A 25,212-nucleotide genomic window follows, 5' to 3' on the forward strand; every position below is an offset into this window, starting at 1 on the left:
CCAGGGAATCTGGGAGGGGGGTGTCTGAGGCGTGAGGGCAGGGCTGCAAAGGAAGCTGCTGTCCATGTCCATGTCCATGTCCCCCTGTCTTGGCAGAAACCCGAGTGGGGCTGGGGTTAGGGTTACAGTTGTCAGGGCATAGATACTATGTTGCCTGGAACCAAAGTACTTATTAAATGAAAGAAGTCAGTCTGTCTTTTGCCATCAAATGTTGAAGAGTATCTGCTGATTGAGGATGGTCACCATTTCCCAAGCACAGTAAGGCAAGGGTTATGGTGTGGTCTGGTCTCCAGTGACAGTGGGGCTGCAGAGACTCCTGACGAACCAAGGCCACTGGGTCACAGTGTCCACCACGGCAACCTCCGCAGGCCCAGCACCTGCCTCCGGGCTCCCTGGCTCGCGGCCTGCGGCCCTCCATCATGCTGTGGCCCCAGCCCGCTCCTACCACCAGGTCCCTGGGCGTGTGCCCTCTTCCCTCCAGGCTGGCCCTGGTCCTCCCAGTGCCCCACACTCCTCCTCCCCTTTCTGAGGTGTGCCTTAAGCCTGCTCTGGGTCCTTCTCCCTTATGCTCACATGGAGTGTTTATTCCCCTGCTGACAAATTATCAGAAGCTCATGGTGTTACTCTGTCTCCTGATACACTGAAGGCATGGCTTGTGTGTTTGGAGGAGAACGGGAGTGGGGTGGTTCTTATCAATTTCATGGTTTTGAGGAAGGATATGAGATTTGAAGTCAGATGTTCACCATTATCCTAGGACCCACAGCCACGTACTCAGTTTTCCTAAATGTGTAGATTTTTACTTCAATATCATTAATTCCAGCTATGCTTTACATTGTGTCAAAGTGTTTTGAAATTTACATAGGAATGGACAAGGAATCGGGAAAAACCAAAACTGTACATGTCACTTCAGTTTTGGGAATGTTGATGTATGCATTAGTTCAAGTTCACGAGCACTGCAAAAAATGATGGAGAAGTCTAAGGAAAAGGCAAGAGAAGATGGGTCGATGGGTTGTTTTATTTTGCACTGGAATAACTAGCGAGGAGAAAAGCGTAATACAATTGTTTACAACACTTAGTGAGAAGTAGTACCTCACTCTGCAATGTAGTTTCCTATAGGTTACAATGAGTAGTTAAACAAAACTACTATTTCATGAATTTAAATAAAACCCACAATTCAGTCTTTCACACTGTAATAAAAATAGGTGAAAAGTCAGGTCTGACTAGCGATCAGGGAAACCGGATTCATATCTCCTCGTAGCAGATCAGTGAGAAACAGCACGTGGTGACGGTACTCACGTGCTCCCTCTGCAGAGTTCCCGCAGAGCCGTGCGCGTCTGCCCCTGTTCCAGTGCGGCTTGACGCCTGCGGGCGGGCGGGCGGTCTGGGCTGTCCTCTTTTGATCGCTGGCTAGGGTGGTTGTGTTAAGTTTTTAAAAATTTTCCTCTCATAGATTATTATTGACTTGAAATGCTTAAAATATTAAATATATAGCAAAACATTCTTTGAATGAATTCCTTTGAATCTATAAAATGCTAAAATATATTTAAACTTAATTGGCATTATTTATTTTTGAATTTTTTAAAAGGCAGATTGTGAAGTGACATGCATATTTTGCTTATATATACACACATATACCATGTTTCTTGACTATAAGATGCACCTTTCTCCTCCCCCCCCAAATTTGGGGAGGAAGGGGGTGCATCTTATAGTTCTAAAGTAGTATACCTGGCTCACTGAGGGGAGGTGTGGCGTCCTATGTTATTTATGTTATTAAATATTTTACCACGTTTTTTACTTCAAATTATTTTTCCCTATTTTCCTCCTCTAAAACCTAGGTGTGTCTTATGGTTCAGTGCATCTTACAGTCTGAAAAATTCGGTATATCCATATCCATATCCAATGTATATATATACACAAACACACAAGTACATATTTATATCATTAATTTTTATATATTGAGATTATTAGTTATATATCTTTTATAGTATTTCCTGAATTGTTTGATTTCTGTGCATTGGACATCTATTTTTTTATCAAGAAAAATCAATAATATTATTTTCAGTTCAAGTTGGAATAATCCTATAAGCAAAACATGAAATTCCCATCTTTAGTTTTTTAGATACTGATGGATTGATTGATTTTTAGATAAAGAAGAAGGGAGGGAGAAAGAGAGAGAGAGCAACATCAATGTTTGGTTGCGTCTTGCGCACCCCCCACTGGGGACCTGGCCCGCAACCCAGGCAGGTGCCCTGACTGGGAATCGAACCAGCCACCCTTGGGCTCGCAGGCTGGCACTCAATCCACTGAGCCCCACCAGCCAGGGCCGCATCTTTAGTTTTAATAAAGGAGATGGCAGAACTGCCATCACAAATATATTCTTGGCAGGTTTTGTAGTTAATTTATTTTTATGTCTGGGATGAATGAGCACATTTAAAGCCTTGGACACAATGTGTCGTTCAGTAATTTTGTTCACTGTGCCCCAAGCCAGAAGAATATACCTACTACTTCCACTTACAAAGTGGTTAGTTTATGTCCTAACAAATTAGTAGCTCTATGAAAGCTTCATATATATATATATTTTGATATTTTTATTTGCAATTAAAGTTAAAAATGTTAATGAAAGACAATTACTTAGTAATTGCACATGTTTACTGTTGGGTCCTCTACAGCTTTTCAAAGCATGGGTTTGGATCAGACACTGCCACTCATTTACTGTTCAGCCTGAAATGTTTCACATGGTTCTTGTTTTTTATCAGCTTCTAAAAGTTCAGCTTCTCAAAGGTAGGGTGTCATTAAAAGGAATGGATTAGTATCTGGTGTTGAAACTGAACTACCTCGGACTAGTAAGTGACTTACTAGTCACACACAGGATTTGACAGATGCTGATCACGCCTGTATTTCTCTTGAAAACTGAAATGTCCTGGGGGGGCCCTGGTGGGTTCAGCTTGGTGGGCCGGAGCACCCCGACACAGCGCTTGGGGTCTGGCGCCTCTGTCCTGCACCTGCCACAGTCCTGAATGTAGGCACCAGGTGATGTCCCTTTTTCCCACGCCTTCTCCCCTCCTTCCTTCCTTCCTTCCTTCCTTCCTTCCTTCCTTCCTTCCTTCCTTCCTTCCTTCCTTCCTTTCTTTCTTTCTTTCTTTCTTTCTTTCTTTCTTTCTTTTCTTCCTTTAAATATTCAGTGTAGTAAGTCAATATGATTTAGTGATGTCATGTTGTGTAAACTATTTATACCTCCGGCAACATATTGAATCAGTGTTGTGTTACTCAGGGAAAAGGTAGGGCTCTGAAAGAGTAAGACAAGGTTGAAATTTAAGCAGCCACAAGTACCTGAGAATTGGTTGAAATCTGATGAATTTATTGATCTAAGGTTTAGTTCTGTGATTAAAGTGCTTTAATGACAGACGGAATAACCATTAGTTGTGTTGAATTTACTCTTTATGTTATGGCTGACATTCCTCTTGCACATGACCACGGACAAATGATCGATACTTTGTATCTCAAAGTGAAAAACAGTGACGGTGCTTGCACCTTCTTTCAGGTGTTTGCCCAACTACTGTGAGCACGGCGGCGAATGCTCCCAGTCCTGGAGCGCCTTCCACTGCAACTGTGCGGACACCGGCTACAGCGGCGCCACCTGCCACAACTGTAAGCTCGGCACGCCTGCTGCTCCCGGCCCCTCTCCTGTTTTCTTGCTCCCTGTCCCTGTCCTCGCTGTGTGAATATGTGGCCGTGTGTGTGCAACCACGGATGAGAATGCACACCTGAATGTTACACATCCAGCTGATTTCTTTTTCTTATTGTCATTCAAGTGCAGCTGTCTCCAGTCTCACCCCACCACAGTCTCCGCCCCACCCATCCCCACCTCCCACCCTCGAACCTACCCCTTTGGCTTTGTGCATGGGTCCTCTACACATGCTCCTTGATGACCCCTCCCCTATCTTCCCCCATTATCCCTCTCCCCCTGCCCCTCTGGTTACTGTCAGTTTGTTCTTTACTTCAGTGTTTCTGGTTATATTTTGCCCGCTTGCTTGTTTTGTTGATTAGGTTCTACTTACAGGTGAGATCTTGAAAGACAAATACCATATGATTCAATTGATTTCTAATTGTCCCGGATCCTTTAGTTCTGGCCACCACCTTAGTTGGTGGGTACTCTCATTATCCCTCACCTACTCATGAGGCGACAGAGAGGTGAATCCCCTTACCTGAGGCTTCTGAAATAGCTGAGCCACAGTGAGGACGTGAGCCCTTGCCATTCCACCCAGGGCCTGGGGTCACAGCCAGCACTCCTTTCCGGTGTCTAGAGCCATGCATTTGTTGTGACGAGAGTTTGTGTGTGTGCGTGTGTGTGTGTTGAGACTCATGCTGCCCATTGTCCGGCTGTTTGGTGCATATGATGGGCTCCCCGAGGCCGTTACTGACCGTCATCAGCCTCACTCCCCTTCACTGCACGCTGCTTTGTGCCCCGCCCAGACTTGAGATCAGAACCCTGGGCTTCTGGCCCTTGGGGCTCCACAAGGGGACTCTGAGAAGTCTCGTTCAGGGCTGCAGCCTGAGTCATTCCTGGGCGTCAACTTATGTGTCGCCTCCTAAGATCATGAAGAAGGTTTGCTGTCTCTGCGGTCACATCTCACTGTCATCAGAGGCCAGGATACTTGACCCAGGTCACCCAGCTAGCGGAGGGACCATATATTTTAATTATCATCATCCCATGGTAGCAACTAACTCAAAACAGAAAGCTCGGTGAATGTATTTTGATTGACTGATTATTTGCCTTTAATTGTAATCAATAACTAATTTTAAATGTAAACACAACAGCTCTGAAGAAAAAAACAGATGATGAATAAATAAGATATTTTCATGTGTGGCCCACAGTTTGACCTCATCTTTGAGTTAGTTTATTAGATTCTGGAACAGGTAGTCTAATGAAGCTGAAGGTTTTTTTTTTTTTGCCAATAACCGTTGTGAGAAATGAGGCTGGGGTGACAAGTTATTTACTAGTTATTGTGAAGCCAGCACTGTCTTTAGCATGAGGAGAGGGAGGGGCAGGGAAAGGGTCTTTTAAAAAGTCTTATTAAAAATAATATGTTGAACAGTCACATTATAAAATGTCAAGCAATATGCATGAAGCAAAAGTGTACTCTCAGTTACCCTTATCCAGGTACATTACCTTTTGAATATCCACCTTCACTCTAAAGCTATGTGTAGGTGCTGCCAGTGTCTCTCAAGGAATTTGTGAACATAGGTGTGTGTGTATAGATGAATAGAAATTAACCATTCCTACATGCCCACTTCACTGCACAAAGTACAGACGTGACCGGAAAGCAATCCCTCTTTATATTTCCATCTGTGTAATATGTAATAGGAAAAAATAAAACCATCAGTCTGTGGAGGGGTGGAAAAGTAATTTTGCATGATCTGAAATTTTGTAGCATGGAGCAAATCAGTTACATTATTTCATATTTTCTAAAACGCTAACCTAATTTTCAAAAATTTAGAATAGATCAGGGGAGGACATTCAGGGATGATTTGCTTCTCATTTCACAGAATAAGAAGCTTGATGGAAATTACCAGTACATCTGGCCGAGTATTCAGTGAGATTGTGCATCATTTATAGGTGTTAATATCAAAACTTGTGCATGGAAAATATATAATTTTATAATGAAAAACATCCAATTATGGGTCAAATCACATTGAGTCCTCTTGGGGGAATATTTCACATAAATATTTCTCCTGCTTTGAATTTTAATTATCCTGAATTCTTGTTATAGAACATTACAGAAAGTTTCTTTTATAAATTACTTTTTAAATTAATGATGAGCTTTATAAATTATATTTCTTGTATAAAAAAGGATTTTATTTATAGATAATCATGTGTAAGAAAGGAGAATGCTTACAACATTATTTACGACTTTTCTACTGCATATTATTGGCCACCAGCAGATTGTCTTGATTGCACCATTGTGCTGCAGGTGTTAGCAGCACACCTGTCACCACGGATGCTGAGCGGTCCATTTGGGTGGATCCCCAAAATTATGCTCATAAGTGTTGGAACCTTTAAGATAACTACCTTCTTTTTTGTTGTTTCTCCCTAATGTAAAAATAAATTAAATATTCATTCTGGCTAAGTACTCTCATATTCCTTTAGTAATAAAAACACAATAGCATAAAATACAGCCTCATCCTTCGCTTTTTCTACCTAACCTGCTTTCATCCATATCCATTTTTTTAAAAAAGAATAGTTTTATTTTAAAGTATGATTCCCTTTCTGGTCAGTAATACACGTATTAAATTTTAAAACTTGGAGTATTTTGTGTCCAAACTAAAATTTTAGAAATCCACTCTGTACTGTTCCACTCACGAGGACCCACTGTTTTCCAGCTGTCTATGAGCAGTCGTGCGAAGCCTATAAGCACAGAGGAAACACGTCCGGGCTCTACTACATAGACTCGGACGGAAGCGGGCCCCTGGAGCCGTTCCTTCTGTACTGCAACATGACTGGTGAGTTAACGGACTTGCATTTAATGGTGGTCTTGGCAAGATTGCTTTAAACTCAGAATTAAAATGAAGCAAGTAGCAAGTTGACCTAATTTGCAATTTGACTAAAATATATGTCGTTCAGTAGAACTAACATAAATCCTTAAAAATATTTTAATGGTAATGATTTGAAATGTTGTCATTATTTTCTATATATGTGGTATGAGCATAGAACATCTAATAATAAATGTATCTCATTAAGCTCCAAAACAAAAAGGATAGACTTCATTCTTTGAGCTGGATGCATGTAAAAGTCTTTGTGAACATGAAGTTTCTTCTTGAATTCTTTTTAAAAATTTTTTATTTATTTTATTTATTTATTTATTTTTATTTTTTAGAGAGGGAAAGGAGGGAGATAGAGGGAGAGAGAGAAACATCAGTGTGCAGTTGCTGGGGGTCATGGCCTGCAACCCAGGCATGTACCCTGACTGGGAATCGAACCTGTGACACTTTGGTTTGCAGCCCTTGCTCAATCCGCTGAGCTACGCCAGCCGGGGCTCTTCTTGAATTCTTTATTTACACACACTTAAATGGGAATTAATAGTTGTGGAGAATATATTTGATTAAATTCAACATCTGTTTGTAAAAAAAAAGAAAATAAAAAGAATCAGTATATTACAAATAGAAGGAAATGTCCTTAATTTGTTAGAGAGTCACCACAAAAACCCTGACAGCCTGTCACACAGTTTATGGTGAAACACGGGAAGCTGTACCCTGTGCCCAGCGTCACCACAGGATGCCTGCCGTTTCATGCTGCCCCTGCTGCCATGGGCGTCCTCGCCAGTGCAGGAAAGCAGGAGAAATGAGCAGACGGTATAAGGGCTGGAACGAAAGAACTGAGGTTCTCATTGTTTGCAGATGGCCAGGTTATATATTGAGAATATTCTTAACCATCTACTGTTGAACTACTAAAATTTAGGATGATTACTGGATGTCAGTTGAAATGAAAATTAACTAATTTCTGCACATTAACAATAAGCAATTAGAAAATTAAATTTTAGATTTTATTTTAGCATCAAAAATCTCGAATACACGGTAATAAATCTAATGAAAGGTGTACAAGGCTTCTACATAGATAAGTATAAAATGACCTTGAGATAAACCAAAATCCAAAGTAAATAGAGAAATATATATATCAAATTTTCATTGATTAGAGAACTCAATATGGTAAAAATACCAATGTTTTCCCAAGTAGTCATTGATTCAGTGCAAACCTAAATTAAAATTCCAGCGGGGTGTTTGTCTGCTGGCTGGTGTAATTGTTAGGTGAAAGCAAACAAGCAGCTTCTAAAACTTATCAGCAGATTTGAGGGAACAAGAAGAACCGAATTTATCTTGAAGAATGAAGTTGAAGCATTGTACCGATGGGCTAAGGAAAGCGGTGTGGGGTTGGCACAAGGAGAAACAGGCCAATGAAGCAAAAAAGAGGGAACCAAGGTTCCTTTGCAAGCAGTGGTGCTGCGGAAAGCTATGCATAAATGGTGTAAAAAGGAAATCCTGATTCCTTCATCAAGTGCAAAGAAATGGAGTCTAGATGGAGTATGCTAGCCAATATAGTAGCCATTAGTAAGCAAGTGTCTATTTAGATTAAAACCTAATTGAAATTAATGAACCAAGTGAATTGAAATAAATTTTACAAATTTAAATTAATTCATTAAAATAAGATTATATTAAATGTCAGTTCCTTAGTCTCCCTGATCACATTTTAACTGCTCGATAGCCACCTGTTCCAACCCTTCAGAAAGTTTACAGTGGCCATGACGTGTCAGGAAGTCAGAAAAAGGAAACGTTAAATTGAAGGTGTTGGAGAGGTGGACTTACTACTTAAAATGAGGCTGTGAGTATCTGGGGAAAGAGCCTCCCAGGCAGAGGAAATAGAACTGCTAAGTCCTGAGAGGGGCGATCTTGCCAGGTGTGTTCCAGCCCAGCAGCACATGCAGTGAGGCTGGCGTGCGGCGAGCAGTCGAGGAGCAGAAGGAGAGTCAGGCAGGGTGGGGGCAGGAAGGGAAGAATCTCGATGTCCACAAAGCAGCGTTGTAAGGTCTCTGGTTTTACTCCAAATGAGATGAGAAGACATTGGAGCGTTTTAAACAATGGTGGATGCAACCTGATTTCCTTTAATAGGATCGTAACTGCTCCTGTGTGGTGGGAAATCCTACCCAGGAGCAGGGGTCGAAGGAAGTCAGGAAACCACGTATATATCATGGGTGCACACACACACACAGCATAAATATACATGGGGATGGGCAGAAGTAGGCTCACAGTTGTGAGTACATGAAACACAGTTTATTCTTGTATTATTATCTATTAATTATTGCATTATTTTTCCTACAAACAATTATAAACCTACTTTTGCATACCCCTGTATATCTATTTCTATCTATATAGGTCGGTATCTATCATCTCTCTGTATACCTGTCTGCCTATCTATCTATCTGTCAATCAAAAGAGTTGGGAAACCTGTTTGGAGACCAGTTAAGGAAATGCAGGTACCCAGGTGTGGGCAGATGATGGTGGCTTGCACGGGGTAACAGCAGTGCAGATGAGGGAAGGAGGTACGGTTTTCTCTGTGAATGCTCGGGAAGTCTGAGAAAACGAAAGGAGCCCCAAACAATACATTTTTGTCTTGGGCAGCTGAAGTGTTTGAGCTGCCACCATCTGAGATGTGGTCAGAAAGGGTTAAGGGGGGAGATCAGTTCTACACATTGTCAGTTTGAGATGTCTGTTACACGTTCAGGTGAGCTACTGAGAAGGTGGTTGAATATGGGAGCCACAGTTCCTTTGTGTTAATGTGTAATACTAACTCAACACCAAAAAACCAAATAATGCAATTAAAAAATGGCTGAAGGACCTGAATAGACACTTCTTCAAGACACACAGATGATCAATAGACATGTGAAAGGATGCTGAACATCACTAATCATCAGAGAGATGCAAATTAAAACTACAGTGAGATGCCATCTTACACCTGTCAGAGTGGCTGTCATCAGTAAATTAACAAGTGCTGGGAAGGATGTGGAGAAAGGCGAACCTTTTGCATTATTGATGGGAATGCATATTGGTGCAGCCACCACAGTGGAGCAGTATGGAGGTACCTCAAGAAATTGAAAATGGATCCGCCTTATAATCCAGTGATTTCACTTCTGAGAATTTATCTGAAGAAACCCAAAACACTAATTCAAAAGAATACATACACCTCCATGTTCATTGCAGTGTCATACACAGTAGCCAAGGTTTGGAAGCAGCTCAAGTGTCCATCAGTAGATAAGTGGATGAAACAGCTATCATTTGTGCAATGGAATGCTACTTGGCCCCTCAAAAGAAGAAAATTTTACCCTTTGCAACAGTATGGATGGACCTGGAGAACATTATGCTAAGTGAAATAAGCCAGTCAGAGAAAGACAAATGCCATATGATCTCACTCATATGTGGAATCTAATGAACAAACTGAAGAAACAAGGAAAATGGGGAAAGACTCAGAGATGGAGAGCAGGCTGATGGCTTGGGAGTGGGAGGGTTGGGGAGTGGAGGGATCAAGCCAAAAAGAAAAAGAACTCATGGACACGGACAGCAGCGTGGTGACTGTGGCGGGAGGGAGGTGGGTGAAGGTGGAAGAGGGCATAAGGTGGACAAATGGTAATGGAAAAAATATAATACAAAGTAAACTATAAAAAATAAGATAAAAATGTCAGATGGAGGTAAAACCTGGGAAAAACAGATTTGGGGAGAAATTACTGTAGAGCGTGTCTAGAGATGTTTTCATATAATGCAGTCAGGTGGCTTCTGTTTACTTTAGCAGCCATGGAGGACACTGCCTGCCTTGGCTCCTGGCTGCTGCCATGGAACACCAGCCTGGGTAGCTCATAAACAGCAGGAAGTTATTTCCCGCAGTTTGGGAGACTGGAGAGGCCAAGGTCATGGTGGTGGGATAGCCGGGCGCAGACCCTCCCTCTGGTCGCTCACTTCTTCTTGTGACCTCACAAGTATTTAAATACCTTCAACCATTACAACCTAGAAAACACAAAGCATCTTTTGGATGGACATTTTCCTCAATTATGTTAAAAATGGACAATTCTTTCCAAACTGAGTGTCCTAACTATAATTTTCAAATAATTAGTCAGGATGATGTGAATGCAAGTGCCTGTCGCTACTGAAATGTAGAGGAGTGGTCCAGTCAGCCACTGCTTTTCCTATAATGACAGAGTTTTATGTTCAGGGAGTTTCTCACGATCAAACATCGCATTAAGATGATTGCTTCAGTGAGGGTGGGGTGGAAGTCAGAGCAGTGGCTTTCACACTTTTGTGAAAATGATACTTTGGTGTCTTACAGGCACCCTTCCCCGTGGGCTGCTTGGTGTCACCGAGTCAGCAGGTTTGGGGACCCAGGCCTGGGGCTCTGCTCCACCCACCAGCCCCCTGCGCGATTCTGAGCTGTGGGCTCCTGGGGCCCCTCAGCGAGCAGGCTGGAGAGTACAGGACTTACAATGAGATTATTTTTTACTTCAGGGATTTCAATCATCAGGCCTTCTTAATAGCTATGAGAGTTAATAACTAACCATCATTATTCAAATGCAGCCTTGCTTACATCGTTTGCTCCAGAATGTTCTTTCCTTTCATCTCGCCTTTCTCGGCTTTCCTTGACGCAGCACTTCCTACCTGCTCTTCCAGGCTGTGCTGCATCCGTCACCCTCACCATTAAGCAGGAAAGAACACGGGCTCGACAACTGTGCTGCTTAGGCAGCACGTTTTCCCCTCCACACGGTCATCACGCCGAAAATAGCAGCCAGTCTAAGATAAATCAAGCTCTTAATTATTCAGTTGCTTTACATACAGTTTATATTATTGGAAATATCCTCAGGGAGAGACACCAGTAGACCCAAACTGCCTTTTGGCAATATTTTTAGTGTATTTATTAATGTTAATAGATTTTCCGCCTATTTCAGTTCTCTCTTCTTACTCATTTCCCTGTGTCTCCTTACCTCAACAATTTTCTTTGCATGAGGATCCTTTTCACCAAAATACAATCGTGGCTCTTACACAGACATAAAAACAAAAGCTAAAAAACACTCTTTGAAGGTTTTCTGTACCTCGTTAACAATGAGGAAAGTGGCGAGATGAGAACTGTTCAAGGGGCCCCCCAGAACAGACGCACGCAGGTGCATGAGGCGCGGTGAAATGCAGGTGCAGATGGAGACAGAACTGGCTGCTGCCAAAGCGGAGGGGGAAGTCAGCGGAACCTCTACCAGGTAGAATTTCCGTGTCTGTAGACAATTATTTGTTGCAAGGAAACTTACTTTCTAAGGAAAAAACATCTGGAAGCCTGGGTTAAAGGATAATTAAACATTAATATGTCTTGGAAGTAAGAGATAGTGAATTTCTCTGGAGAGACTTGAAGGCTTATCTCCCCTAGCAGCATTTGCGTACATTCTAAGAGTGATAAAAACGTAAGGAATTGTATCCTCTCTCCTTTCTCATTTTATGGCGGAGAGAAGAGGTGCCCGCCGTCCTCTGCAGGCTCCATGTCTCATAATTTTGGGGTTCCTCACTTGTGGTGCAACTCTAGCACATGCAGGGGCCTCTGGCACTCATCTTTAGGGGCCTGTGGAAAAATGGGGTGTCGGGGATGGTTACTGCTAAGATTCTGGGAGCGGAAGGTCCCTGGTCCAGAGATCTCCTGTGCTGTTGGCATATGTCTGTATGTTTACCACCTACGTCTGTGTCCACAGACATAGGTGTATGGATGTAGATACAAGGTGTATATGGGGCAGGATAACTTGCGAGGAGAATAGCACCTGACACTCTTCACAACTTCAGACTGAACACCATTTGGCAGTACTCAGTTACCTGCAGTTTACGTTTATGAAACTGCTAAAAGGCGATGAGAGTCTCAGAGTCGGATCATCTAGAAGATTGTGTTCTAGTCTGGACAGTGAGATGTTTTATTCATTCGTTTATTTCCTCATTTCCTTAATGTCTTCTTCTGCGTGTTGTGCCAAGGCCCTGGGCCATGCGCTGGAGATACTGCGGTTAGCAAATCAGAGACTAGCACCCTTCCCTTAGAGCTTCCAGATGCACGGGAGAGACCACCGAAACAAGTCACAACACACTGAACTGCACACTGTGCTGTAGGATGCGGAACATGGCTGCGGGGCCGTTTCCCTCGCTCAGAACGCGCCGCGGTGGTTGCATTGTCTCTGCCTCGCGCTGGGAACCTTGATGGTCTAATAAGCGTGGCATCTGGTTCACTGCCTGCTTTGTAGCACTTTTTATTAGAAAATAAAATCTCTCACAGGGATGATCATAATATTGAAATTTCAGAATTTCAAAAGGAAACTTTGACACAAGCTGCCCTTTAATGGCTGTCACGCACTGTGGCCTCAGGTCTCTCGCAGCAGCTTAGAAGACCGTGCGAGCCCTGCGTTCGTTGACCGTGCGAGCCCTGCGTTCGTTGTGACCCAACGCACACCAGACTGTAGGGAAGTCCTTCGCAGAGGGGCCCAGAAGGCAGGGAGACAGAGGTTCCTAGCAGGTTTATTGTCCTGCTCTTTTGGCAGCTTCTCAGCTAGAGCTGAACTTCTTCATGCATGCCTTTGATTTGCCACAAGAAAAGATGAATCATTTTGCTGAACAATAAAAGCAGAGTCCAACAGAGGCTGGGCGAACAGATTTGCCTTGTTAATAATCTTAAACTTCTAACAGTTGAGGTTGAGTTGGGTCCGACTGTAGAACTTTAGACCTACTCTGTGGCTTACTCTGTTCTGTGACTGTGTTTTCCGAACTTGGAAACGAAAGCTTGGATTTCCTCTGACCTTCTAAAGGGTGCAGACCTATGCCGCATCTGCCACTAAGATCTCTTGAAGGGTTCTACACTGTACTGTTGGCTGGCCACCCCTAATTAACTTCCTTATCTTATATAGAATGTCATGTCCTTCTCAAGGAAAGTAGTTTACTGACAAAGCTCTGTACTGAGCTGAGAAGCAAGGCAGAAATAAAAATAACAGCTGTCGTTTCAGAAAAAATAATGATCCACACGTACAAGGCAATATGGCCGCCTTTGTGTCTGATCTCACTTATGTAGCTGGCCTCGCTGTTCAAACTTCCGATGACCAGGAGAGGGCTGAGCGTGAAGTTTCTCAGAGCATACCTCTGTATCGTGGTTCCTTTGTTGAACCATGTGGACATATTAGCTAAAAGAGGGGGCTGGGGAATTCTACCCCCTGTTTTTCTCTAATTTGGAATGTTTCTCTGAAGTACAGAGAGTTATATGATTTAATAATACACATATACCAGGGTTTTGACAACGTCCAACCTGTTTCTTACCTGTTAAACCAGAGAACTTTTGATTAATCTGTTCTTGTGTTATATAGCACAGTAAATATAATATGAAGTCTTGCTGGAAAAGTTGAAGGGTTGATACATTGTGCCTACCTTCTGTTATAAACAATGTGGGACTTTTATTTCACCTAACACTTCTGGTAATCACTAGGATGGAAATATTTCAGGTGTTAATAGCGATAGTTCTAGTACTTTTTGGGTTAGTTGAGTTGCTGGTGCTGGACCAGAGGTGTTCAGTTCCAGAGAGTAACTTCTGTTGCATTGCATACTGATGGAGGTCACGTGACACCAAAATGACTGTTTCAAATTTGACTTAAAAAGAAAAGACATATACTCATAATTGAATATTGTCTGAAGAGAGATATATACCATAAGCCATAAAATGTTGACTTTTTTTTACAGGTAACATGAATGATTTTAAAAACATTTTTTAATTTTATTTTAATTGTCATTCAACATGAATGATTTTTAAGACTACAAAAGGCATTGCCTATGTTATGCAATTCAAAATATTTTGCAAATTCTGAGATGCCCCCCGTTTTTGCATTATAACATCTCTGAATTTAAGGTGTATCATATCAACACTCCACAGTGCTTTACAATTATAATAGGTAGTATTTTTTTCTTTCCTGAAGGCAAATAAAATAATGATGTATGATGGAGTATTTTTAAAAAGTAGAATACAAGATTTGATGAAATATACCACAAAAATTTAATAATCAGTTTTCTTAATATTTTTCACCATAAATATTGTTTGGCTAAATTGTATGAAAAAGTAAAATAAAATCATAGCAAATGCATGGCTGTCATATAAATTTGAGGGAATAGAATCACTTTACTGTAATTTGAAAAATTTTTATACATATATTTTTATATTAAATTTTAAGAGTCCTTTTGTGTTGATTCTACCTCTCAGAGAGGTTTGTGACTAGAAAAGTTTGACTCAGATGAAAGGTGATTTTGATTTTCTTTATTTATTTTAACTTTTGCAGACTAGTGATGGTCTCCTCTCTTTCTTCCCCCATTTCTGCATCCAAGAAACTGCATGGACCATCATCCAGCACAATGGCTCTGAGCTAACAAGAGTGAGGAATACTCATCCGGAGAGCCCATATGCTGGGTTTTTCGAGTACGTGGCCAGCCTGGAGCAACTCCAGGCCACGATAAACCGTGCGGAGCACTGTGAACAGGAGCTGACCTACTATTGCAAGAAGTCACGGCTTGTAAATAAGCAAGGTAAGTCAACCGCGTCCTCTGTCCCTCTACACACACCGCCCAGTGTACTTTCCTTAACCAGCTTCAAGGACTTGCAATTCTGCCAAGGCTGTGGCATATAACCGAAGAGGGTGTATCTCCCTGTATATTCGGTGAATATGGCACAGACTGGTAGCCACAGAGGTGCTGTTGCCTGAAGAAAGAACAAGGTCAGTTTACACTGAGTTTTGTTCAAAGCCTTGATTGCCTTTGGAGTCCCTTCCTGGCCTTAACCTGATTACTGTAGAGAAAAGGGCTTCACTCTGAAACTCGGTGAATTCACACTGTTTACCTTCTAAAGGGCAAGCGACACATACAGTTTGTTTTATCGTGGAAAAGAGCTAATAAAAATGTGACTTAGTTTTTCTGAAAATGACTATTCTGTGTGACTCTTTTTCATGGATTGTTGACAATGAGCCTCTGGGTATAATTGAAAATTAAAATAGGCTGCCGGAAAGCCAGTTTATTTAGCAGCTCAAGTAGGAATCAGAAAACCATTTTAACTCTTTCTTGTATTCTACTTTTAATAACCAGTCTGCTCCTAAATTCTGTTTTTGGCTGTGTGTTTGCTCCCTTTAGAACATCTTATTGTGTGAGGACATCTCAGGCCCTACCCATTCTGCGTTCCTCTAGTTCTTCTCTACCTTGTTTAGTTACTGCAAGAGATTTCAACTGGCCTCCAGGCTTGCACCTTTCCATGCCTCCTAACCATCCAGTGTGTGATCCAAAACCCTAATCTTTATGAAAAATAAAATAACCTTTAAGAAACACTGCTACCATCATGACACTTTTCTATTTATAAATCTTCAGTGCCACCCTGGCTGGTGTAGCTCAGTGGATTGAGCATGGGCCTATGAAGTAAAAGGTCACTGGTTCGATTCCCAGTCAGGGCACAGCACATGCCTGGGTTGTGGGCCAGGTCCCCATTGGGGGCGTGCAAGAGGCAACTGCATACGGATGTTTCTCTCCTGCTCTTGCTCTTGCTCTCTCTCTCTCTCTCTCTCTTTCCCTTCCCCTCTCTCTAAAAATAAATAATTAAAATATTTTAAAAAACAAAAGCTTCAGTGCCTTCCTGTCTCCTGTCTGTCCACTGCAGATGCTTCTATCTGGACACCAGAACTGCACACTCTGGACCCACTGGCCTATGTAGCCTTCATGCCACTTCCCAACCCTGTTTTCCTGCAGAAATATTCTAGCAGGTGTATTATTTTTTAGAAGTTAGAGACAATTCTAAGACATCAACACAACGAAGCCACTTGGTTGATATTAACTCCTATTTGTTGTCATAAGAGAGGTTAGAGTTCTAGACAGAATAACAGGAGTTTTAGAAGTGTGTTTCATGTGTGGTTATCATATGTCATATGGGTCATGCTGAAAAACTCTGAACTCTTGATGTGGCATTTGAATCTTTTGTTTCCAGTTAAGCACCCTTCCAATTTACTCTCCACCCACTTAATACAACCAGGTTTCCCCCCCAGCCCCGTGTCTGAGTTCCACCCCCTTTTCCTCCTTTTCCTCCCTCCTCTTCCTCTTTTTTTAGAAATGCTCTTCCATCGTCTTTTACTCCATCTCGCTGGTCTCTGCTGAAATCTCATGCCCCTGAAACCTCAGTCCTGCCCGGGTCTCACCTTCAGATAGTTGTGGAGCCAGGAGCATAGCGCCAGAGGTGGGGAGAGAGCTCAGCTCGACTTCCAGGTCCCTCGTTGATTAGGCACAGAACTTGGATAGCAGAACCTTTGTCAGTGTGTGCTTCCTCTTCTCTGCAATGTGGCCAGCAGTGCCAGCCTCACTGGGGCGTGGCGATGATCGTGTACATAACTCATGAACCAAGTGTGGGAAGTCAATTCCCCCTGTCCCCAGCTCTCCAGAACATCGTAGTTATGTTAACATACCAGTTTCATGTGCAGCTGATTGTTCCTTATTGCTAAATATTGATCTTAGGATCTAAAATGTAGATAAGCAAATACGGAAGTATATTATTCTAAGAGAATGAGAACCACATTTGCAGAAGGGTAAATGAATGCTATGAGACAAAATGAATTAAGTGGCTTAAGTAAAGGAAAGATAATTATTAAAGTCACCAGTGAGTCAAGCTCTGTAAGACCCAGAAAACAAAATCCCCAGGGGGTCAGCGAGCAAGCAGCACCCAGAGTAAAGGGGATGACATAGGGTTGCAGGAGCACCCAGCTCATGGCCAGTGCTTCAGCCGGGTCCGATAGTTCCCGGCCAAGAGAGCAGCAACCGTTGGAACACCAGAACAGGGAGGGTGGTGCTTGTTAAACGCACAGGGTTTCTCAGGTCCATGGCCCTAGAATTCATGTTTATTCGATTTGAGGTGGAAAAACTAAAACGAGAGAGAGTAATTTGGATTTTGAGGTCATATTAAGAAACATGTAGGGAAGAACAAGAAGATGGTGGCAAACAAATTAAAGGCACAATTGCCGATCTCGAGGCCGTGGCAGAGTTAGGTGGTAACGGTGCCCCCGTCGTGGGTGAGTGACGCGGGCTCAGTGTGGAAGTGTGTTTGCAGCAGCTGCGGCTCTGCTGGCTCAGCGCGTTAGAGGGTGGATCAGTGTGGACACAGAAGTCATTGGGGTTTTATCTCTGGGAAGTGGAATGTCCTACCATGATGATGCCATTTTATAGTTTTAGTTTTTAACTTTTAAAATTTCATAAGATTTTCTAAATTCCTTTTATGCTTAAATTTTTTAGGACATTTTAAAAAAAGCCTTGGGTGGAACCAAAGGTATTTGGTACCATTAAAACATTCAGTGATTTCTACTTTATAGGGGAGGTAGGACATTTAGAGGTAAAAATATTATTTCCTCTTTAGCAATGATGATTTATTTTCTCTTTATGGACATATAATGTTTTGAGCAGTATTTTGAAATATATCTGGTAAATGTTTCAAATAGGTTTCACCTTCTGTTGATGAATTAATTATGCAGTTTTAAAAATGAGGATTCTTGATATTAGTATCTATGTCTAACACAAGCCGTGTATTTTACGGCACGGCTGGTCTCATACGTATAGTAATGCTGGGAGAGAAGTTGCCATGTGACTATGGAACAGTGAGGTACAATGAACACTGGTATTCGTAAGTAAGGGAGAAATTAGTAGAAGTCTCAGGTTTTTAGTGGGGCCGATGATAACTTAAAAGGTTTGAAAGTCAACAGAAAAGTGAGCAAGCACCTCTGAATAGCTGACTGATTTGATCTCATATTCCTATGCCCTGAGTCTCCAACGACTGCAATCCCTGTCTCTCTTTCTCTCTCTCCTCAAAGGAGAGATTGCCTGCACGCCTTACCTTTTTTTCCTCAAAATCCCGCCTGACTGGTCTGTTTATCCTTTGCCATGGTTCCTTGACCTTATGTTTAGTTTGAACTTTGGGAAGGAGCTGGTAGTTGAACATTCGTCATAGAAAGCAAAGCATTTGTTTGAGGAAAACTTTGTTTTTGAATGTAGTATTTGCTTCAGGCATTAAGATCTTTCAGTGTTACTCTGTAGTCTCCAAATAAATAACCAAGCCATTAAGTAAAAGAAAAAAAATCCCTATTTCCAAATCTTAAATCATGACAAAGAAGTGCCATGCCCTGTCTAATGTTTAATAGACAGCTACTGTATTTTAGCCAATACATGCATTGAGATAAATCATTGATTTTGTATAACATTCTGTAATGTTTTAATGGGCATTTTAGGATCTCACATCAATATTATACATGTTGATTACTTTGGTTTATATTTTTTTGCTAACTTGTTTCAAAAATCATTCTCAAAGAAATTACATACGTGAACTGCTCTCAATACACTTTTACTACCATGCCTGAATTAAATAGGAATTGCTGGTATCTTTTCTACCCAAAGGCACATATATCAGTCATTTAAGTTTATATAGTAAAATATTTTTTAAAAAGCTTTCTTCAGGAAACAGCATCAATTACAATATTTTTCCTATTTAATCAGTCTTTCTCTTCCTCCTCTTATTCTGTTTAATGATTTGGGAAGGAAGGGAAGTACTCTGGGATGGAAGGCCACGGGGCACAGAGCCGATGCCAGTTTCTCGCACTTGTCTTTCAGATGGAACCCCTCTGAGCTGGTGGGTCGGCAGAACCAATGAAACACAGACGTACTGGGGAGGGTCTTCGCCTGACCCTCAAAAATGCGCCTGTGGACTGGAGGGAAACTGCGTGGATTCTCAGTATTACTGCAACTGCAATGCTGACCGGAACGAATGGTGATTTCCATATGATTTTCTTTTGCAAAACAAGGTTCATTTTTTTAAATGGATCACTCAACATATTAGAGAGCTAGGTAGATACTGAACAAGGTAGCACAGTGAAGAAAATGAGATGAAAGTATGTTTTCGATGAAATGTGTTATAATCAGTCTATCTCCCAAATGTTAAGATCAATGGCTTTTTATTTCATTTTTTTTTTGTAATGGACTGTTCAGTCATGTACTTTTTTTTTGTAATGTGATGAAAGAGGCATCTGCTTCATGTTTCCTCTTCATCGTAAGTCAATTATTATTCTCTTTGAAAGGAAGTGTAATTAAGCATTCTATTATTCCCAAAATATATTTACAGCCAGTAATTGCTAAAGCACATTTTCTCAATAAGCTGCTTCTAAAACCTTTAAAAATGTAATATTAGAATTTCCCTCAATTATGTGAACATGTAGCTTTTTTATTTCTTTAAAGGATGAACCATGCCCCAAAGAACTAATGTTCTATTGTTTATCATATTTTGAAAGAGGAAATCTAACATTTTAGGGATTTAAAAATTGAGCTTCAAGTATTCTCTAAACAGAACAAAACTCTTAAGTATGTGTTTTCCTTTGAAAACTTAAAAATACATTTATTATATTTTTTACTAGAGTTAGGGTTGCATATGGATTTTATTTGTGAAGTAAAAATATTTTTAAATTTTCATTTTGCATTTCAGTATACCATGTGCATGCTACATTACTATGCACCTGGATCTGCACGTAAGAATTATTTTAAAAAATATTAAAGTTATTTGGGCTGCAAATACGATTGATTTGGTTACAGAATATATATGAGTTCCAGTCATCAGTTCATTGTTAATGAAGCTCACATTTTGAATTTTGTGTTTCATTAATTTATTTGGCGAGCATCAAGATTATGCTATACCAAAAACCAGATTCTTTTGGAACACTCTAGAAGGAGACGTCTGTGTGGCATCATGGTTGTGCTTTTATTATTTCATGTTCCGTGTGAGGAGTATTGTCTTTCTTACTCAGACTAGTTTTTAAAAATTTATACTCTCTGTTTTCTCACTACCTTCACAAAAAAACACCTGCACAGTAATATTGTATATTAAAATGTGGGTAAAATATTCATAGCAATGCTTAACAGAAGGAAAAACCCAATCTATTCACCAATAACTCTTTTAATACTTCCATAACATTATTATTAATGAAAAATAATTTTCAAATATAAGATTTTGAAACTTTTTATATTAACTTCCGCTTATGGTGATATAGCTTGCACAGAAACAGATAATGTTTCCTTGAGAACGTTTATAGCCCAGAAAAACTATTCATAAAAACAACTGCTTGAAGTAAGTAGAGAACAACCAAATGTAGGTAGAAAGGCTGGGAGCCTTTGACCCTTGGAGGACAGAAACTCAGGTGGGTGGGGTATCTGTTTATATGCCTTTCCTTTGAGGGAACTCATCAGCCCCCAGGACGTGGGGTGGATGGAACTCAAAGAGAGCACTAGCTGGGGGCTGGGGCTGGGGCTGGGGGAGTCGGCGCACAGGGTCTGGGGCTGCCAGAATGACTGGGCATTCAGGGAGAACGGAAACCCCAGGAAGGAGAAAACCCCCTGGGGGGAGTCTGCCATATGAACTCCCCGCAGGTCCTCGGCCGCCCCCCGAACTGCACATGCACAGAGGTGATTTCTCAGAACCAAGCACAGAGAAACAGCTGGAAAAACTGAACCAGCTCCACAGAAATTTCAGGAGCTACTACCAGAGGAGACACAGCGTCTCTGGAGTTTGTCTCCCTAATTGAGATGAGTGTGCTTTGTGAATCCCTTGGGTTTCCTGTAACAGAAGGTCTATGTCTTTACAGCGAAGGCTAAGATTAAAAACTAGAGCAAAACTGACATAGGCCCACCCTAATGAAGTTTTAAAACCAGTGTCCATGATTTGTTGAGAGAAGTTTGTGATTTAACTGCCTGTGAAAACAAAAACCCTTTGGAACAGTAACAGAATCCATAGTCTCTGCAGTATCATCCATAATGTCCAGAACAAGGTAACCATTGCTGTATATAAAAAAAGAATAAACTTTGATTAAAAGTCTAGAAAATAAAAGCAGTTATTAGAAACGGACCCTGGGACACGATTGATTAGCAGGCAAAAACTTCAAAGCAGCTATTATAAACATGCCCAGAATCTTAGATAAAAATAATTACAAGTGAACAGAGGGTAAGCTAAGCAGATACATGCAAACTATATCAAAGGAGCAAATATAAATTTTAGAACAGGAAAGTACATCTGAAGTGAAAAATTCACTGGATGGACTTCTACTCAGGAGCTCGCAGAAGAACTCTTTAATGAACCTGAAGACAGATCAATAGAAGTTGTTAAACCTGAAGAACAACAACAAAAAGATTGAAAAAAATTAACAAAATCCTTGTGACGTTTGGGAAAATGTCAATGATTTAATGGGCAAGAAATTGGAGTCCCAGAAGGATAGGAAATAAAATGAGGCAAAAATATATTTGATGAAGCAATGCTGAAAATTTCTTCATTTTGTTCAGTAAACATCTTTGGTAGCATGCCTCCCAGGCGGCTCTCGGTGATGCTCCGCACTGCTATTCACATCGTGTGATTTCCTGTCTTTGAGGTTCGCCTGGGCCTTGCGACTTGGTTCCAATGAATAGAATGTGGTGAGGGTGACGAGATATCACTTCCCAGATTAGATTACAAAAGACTGACTTCTGACTTGCATGCACCTCTTTCTTTGGCTCTCCTGGCTTGCTTGTTCTAATAAAGCCAACTGCCATGCTGTGATCTGTCCTGGGGAGTGGCCCATGTGGCGGAGAATCAAGAGTGGCCTTCGGCCAACGTCAGTGAATAGCAGTCCAACACCTGACAGAGAGTGCTGCCAACAGCCGCTTGAGTGGGCTCGGAAGCAGGTCCCTTCCTGGGCAGGCCCCAAGATGACTGTCACCCAAACTTTGATCATGGCCTTGGGAGAGACCCTGAGCCAAAGGGTCCCTTTCAGCCATGCCCAGGGTCCCGACTAGGGTGTACCAATAGATCATGAATGGTGCTGTTTTTTAAGTCACCAGGTTTTTTGGGTAACTTGTTATGTTATCATAGATAACTCATGTGACCTTGATATACAGATCCCAGAAACTCAAAGGAGATCAAGCATAATAAAAACAGAGAAAAGTATACCTTGGATTATTGTTCAAATTGCTGAAAAACTAATGACAAAGGTACATGTTTTGGAAGTAGCCAGGTTGGGTGGATCTGGTGGAGCACCGCCCGTACGGGGGGCAAGGATGCCAGTGAAGGCTGACCCTTCGTCAGAAGTCCATGGAATGACCTTTAGTGGGCTGAAAGAAGAAGCAGAGGCAACCTAGCATTCTATTTTAAGCCAAATGTATTTCAGAATGAAGGTAAAATGAGGTTCTTTTCCTATTAAATGAGCGCTGAGAGGATTTGTTGCCAGCAGAGCTGCGCCCTGAGAAATGTTAGCAGACATCCTTCAGGCTGAGAGAAATGCCACCAGATGAACACGCGGAGATTCGGGAGGGAATAAAGAAACTGCAGATTATGAATGTGTCAGTGAACATAACTTTTTCTCTTAATAAAAAATGAATTATAATTCACTGTTGAATTATAAAGTTTGCAACATCTGGATTTAACTGCATTACAACAATAGCACAAAAAAACAGATATCTCTGTATGGGGGGAGTGTTAAAGAAATTATCTTGCATTAAGCTTCTGACATTTTATATGAAGTAATACAACATAAACTCTAAATGGATTAATAAATTAAGAATGCATTTTGTAGTCACTAAGGCCAATATTAAAATACAATAACAAGACATATAGCTAGAAAGTGAATAAAGACAATAAAGTTAAATGCAAGGATATGGGGTACACCAAGAGGAGACAAGGAAGGGGAGCAGAAATATAAGAAATCATACAAGAAAAAATAAGAAAGCAATACCAAAATCGTAGATCTAAAAACACAATATGAATCATTATACTAAATGTTAATGGGTTAACACTTCCATTTTAAGGTAGAAAAAGGCCGACTGAACTTAAAAATCACCAACTGTATTCTGTCTGCAGGAGAGATGAAGATGTTGCCATATTTTCATGAACTCAGATAAGCAATTTGGTCCTTACCCTCGTGTATGCAAATTTAGCTCAGAACATCTTGGCTCTGAAATGCAGCGAGGCCTATTGTTTATTTGATAATTATGTTAATCAGAGTAATTTTAAGAATGTTGTTGTTCCCGTATTTTAGGACCAATGACACTGGATTCCTTTCTTACAAAGAACATCTGCCAGTGACTAAGATAGTGATCACGGACACGGGCCGGCCGCACTCGGAAGCCGCGTACCGACTGGGGCCCCTGCTCTGCCGTGGAGACAGTAAGTGGTGGCAACGCGTTGTTAGCATCTCTGGGGGGAGCGATGCCGCTTGAGAATCATGTTTCTGTCATAAAATAATTCATCAGACCTTTATTGTGAAAACTCATATGTCTGAAAGAGTCTGTCAGTCAACAAATAAAATACCTCTGTAACATGGAAAGCCCTGTAATAAATGTTGGAGCGGCAAACCTTCTTAAGACCCAGGAGAAAGAAGCCACTAAGCCTAATGGTTGATTCATAAATATATCCTGGCATTCCTAAATTTCTACATGCCGTTACCCATACAGGAAAGCCTCCGTGCTATACAAAATTTTGAGCAACGTATGTTGTTGGGAGTTGGGGTGCAATTAGAAATAGAGCCAAATGTCAGCACAGTCAAACACATTTCAATTTTTAATCTCATTTTTTTCTAACTCAGTGGGACATGCTGCTGTGTATATTCAGTGTATTAACACTTTAAACTAGACTTTTAAAATTCAAATATAGTTGCATGGAAAATCTATATTTTCAGCAGGCAATGGAATAAGAATATGTATTCATTCATAAGCTCTCTGAAATCAGTTAGGTGTATAGAGACAGATGCATTAATTATTTAAGCTTTTAGTTTTTCCAACACTTAAATGGAAATAGAAGAAACATTTACTTTAAAAGCATACACTAAGATAAAATTTTATTCTAGAGACTCAACAGAGGAAGAGATGCTTTGACAATTCAGTGAATTTATGGGGATACACAGCCAAAGTTGCTTAGTTGAAAAGCAAAGATGATACCAAGCTATTAAAATTTATACATACATTGTAAAAAAAAAACCTGTCTGCCATTATACCTACCATCCCTACTCTTCATCATCTCAACTTCCTGTTCTGCTGGTAGGCCTTACACAATCACATGAAGGTGCCACAGGATATTTTATGGAGAGAAAAATCATGTGCAAAGAGATGAGGCTGTAAACTCAGATGCAGCACAATCCAGAGCAGCACAACAACTTTGTGTGACTGTAGCGAAATTGTTTTATATATCACATGCACTTTTCACCACTGCCTCCGATCTCAACCCTTCAGGAGCCCAGGCTGGCGTCCTCCGGCCCCCTCACTTTCATTTGCCACAGCCCCTGGGGAATTGGTTTGCTTTGACTGAGGTCACTACCAACTCCATGGCTTAGGGGTTCTTTCTGGAAAACTCCCTGCCATGAGCTTAAGCGCACAGCACCTTTTCCCTTAGAGCAGTGATTTTCCACCCACGGTGATTAACACCCCCTCAGTGGACACTAGCAGTATCTGAGGCACTTTGGGCTGTCGTGGTTGTAGGGGGTTGGATGCTCTGGCACCTAAAGGCAGAGGGCGGAGATGCTGCTAAATATCCTGGAGTGCGCGGGGCAGCTCTCTGCAGCAAAGAGTTACCCGGTCCAAATGGTCAATAGTGCTGAGGCTGGGAAACCAGCGCAT

The 25,212-nt window shown here is 41.3% G+C and overlaps 1 protein-coding gene across 2 annotated transcripts in view; it reads left to right on the forward strand.

Moving 5' to 3' along the window:
- Positions 1–25,212, forward strand: part of CNTNAP4 (contactin associated protein family member 4) — a 235,811-nt gene that overhangs the window by 164,871 nt on the left and 45,728 nt on the right. For both annotated transcript variants that reach the window (XM_028501841.2, XM_036012240.1), the window contains 5 exons: positions 3,542–3,648; positions 6,382–6,501; positions 14,911–15,108; positions 19,204–19,360; positions 23,640–23,767. In XM_028501841.2, the coding sequence (XP_028357642.1) occupies positions 3,542–3,648; positions 6,382–6,501; positions 14,911–15,108; positions 19,204–19,360; positions 23,640–23,767 (710 nt within the window). The remainder of the gene's footprint in view (positions 1–3,541; positions 3,649–6,381; positions 6,502–14,910; positions 15,109–19,203; positions 19,361–23,639; positions 23,768–25,212) is intronic.

This window comes from Phyllostomus discolor, chromosome 12 (genome assembly GCF_004126475.2).
Source record: "Phyllostomus discolor isolate MPI-MPIP mPhyDis1 chromosome 12, mPhyDis1.pri.v3, whole genome shotgun sequence".
Lineage (NCBI taxonomy): Eukaryota > Metazoa > Chordata > Mammalia > Chiroptera > Phyllostomidae > Phyllostomus > Phyllostomus discolor.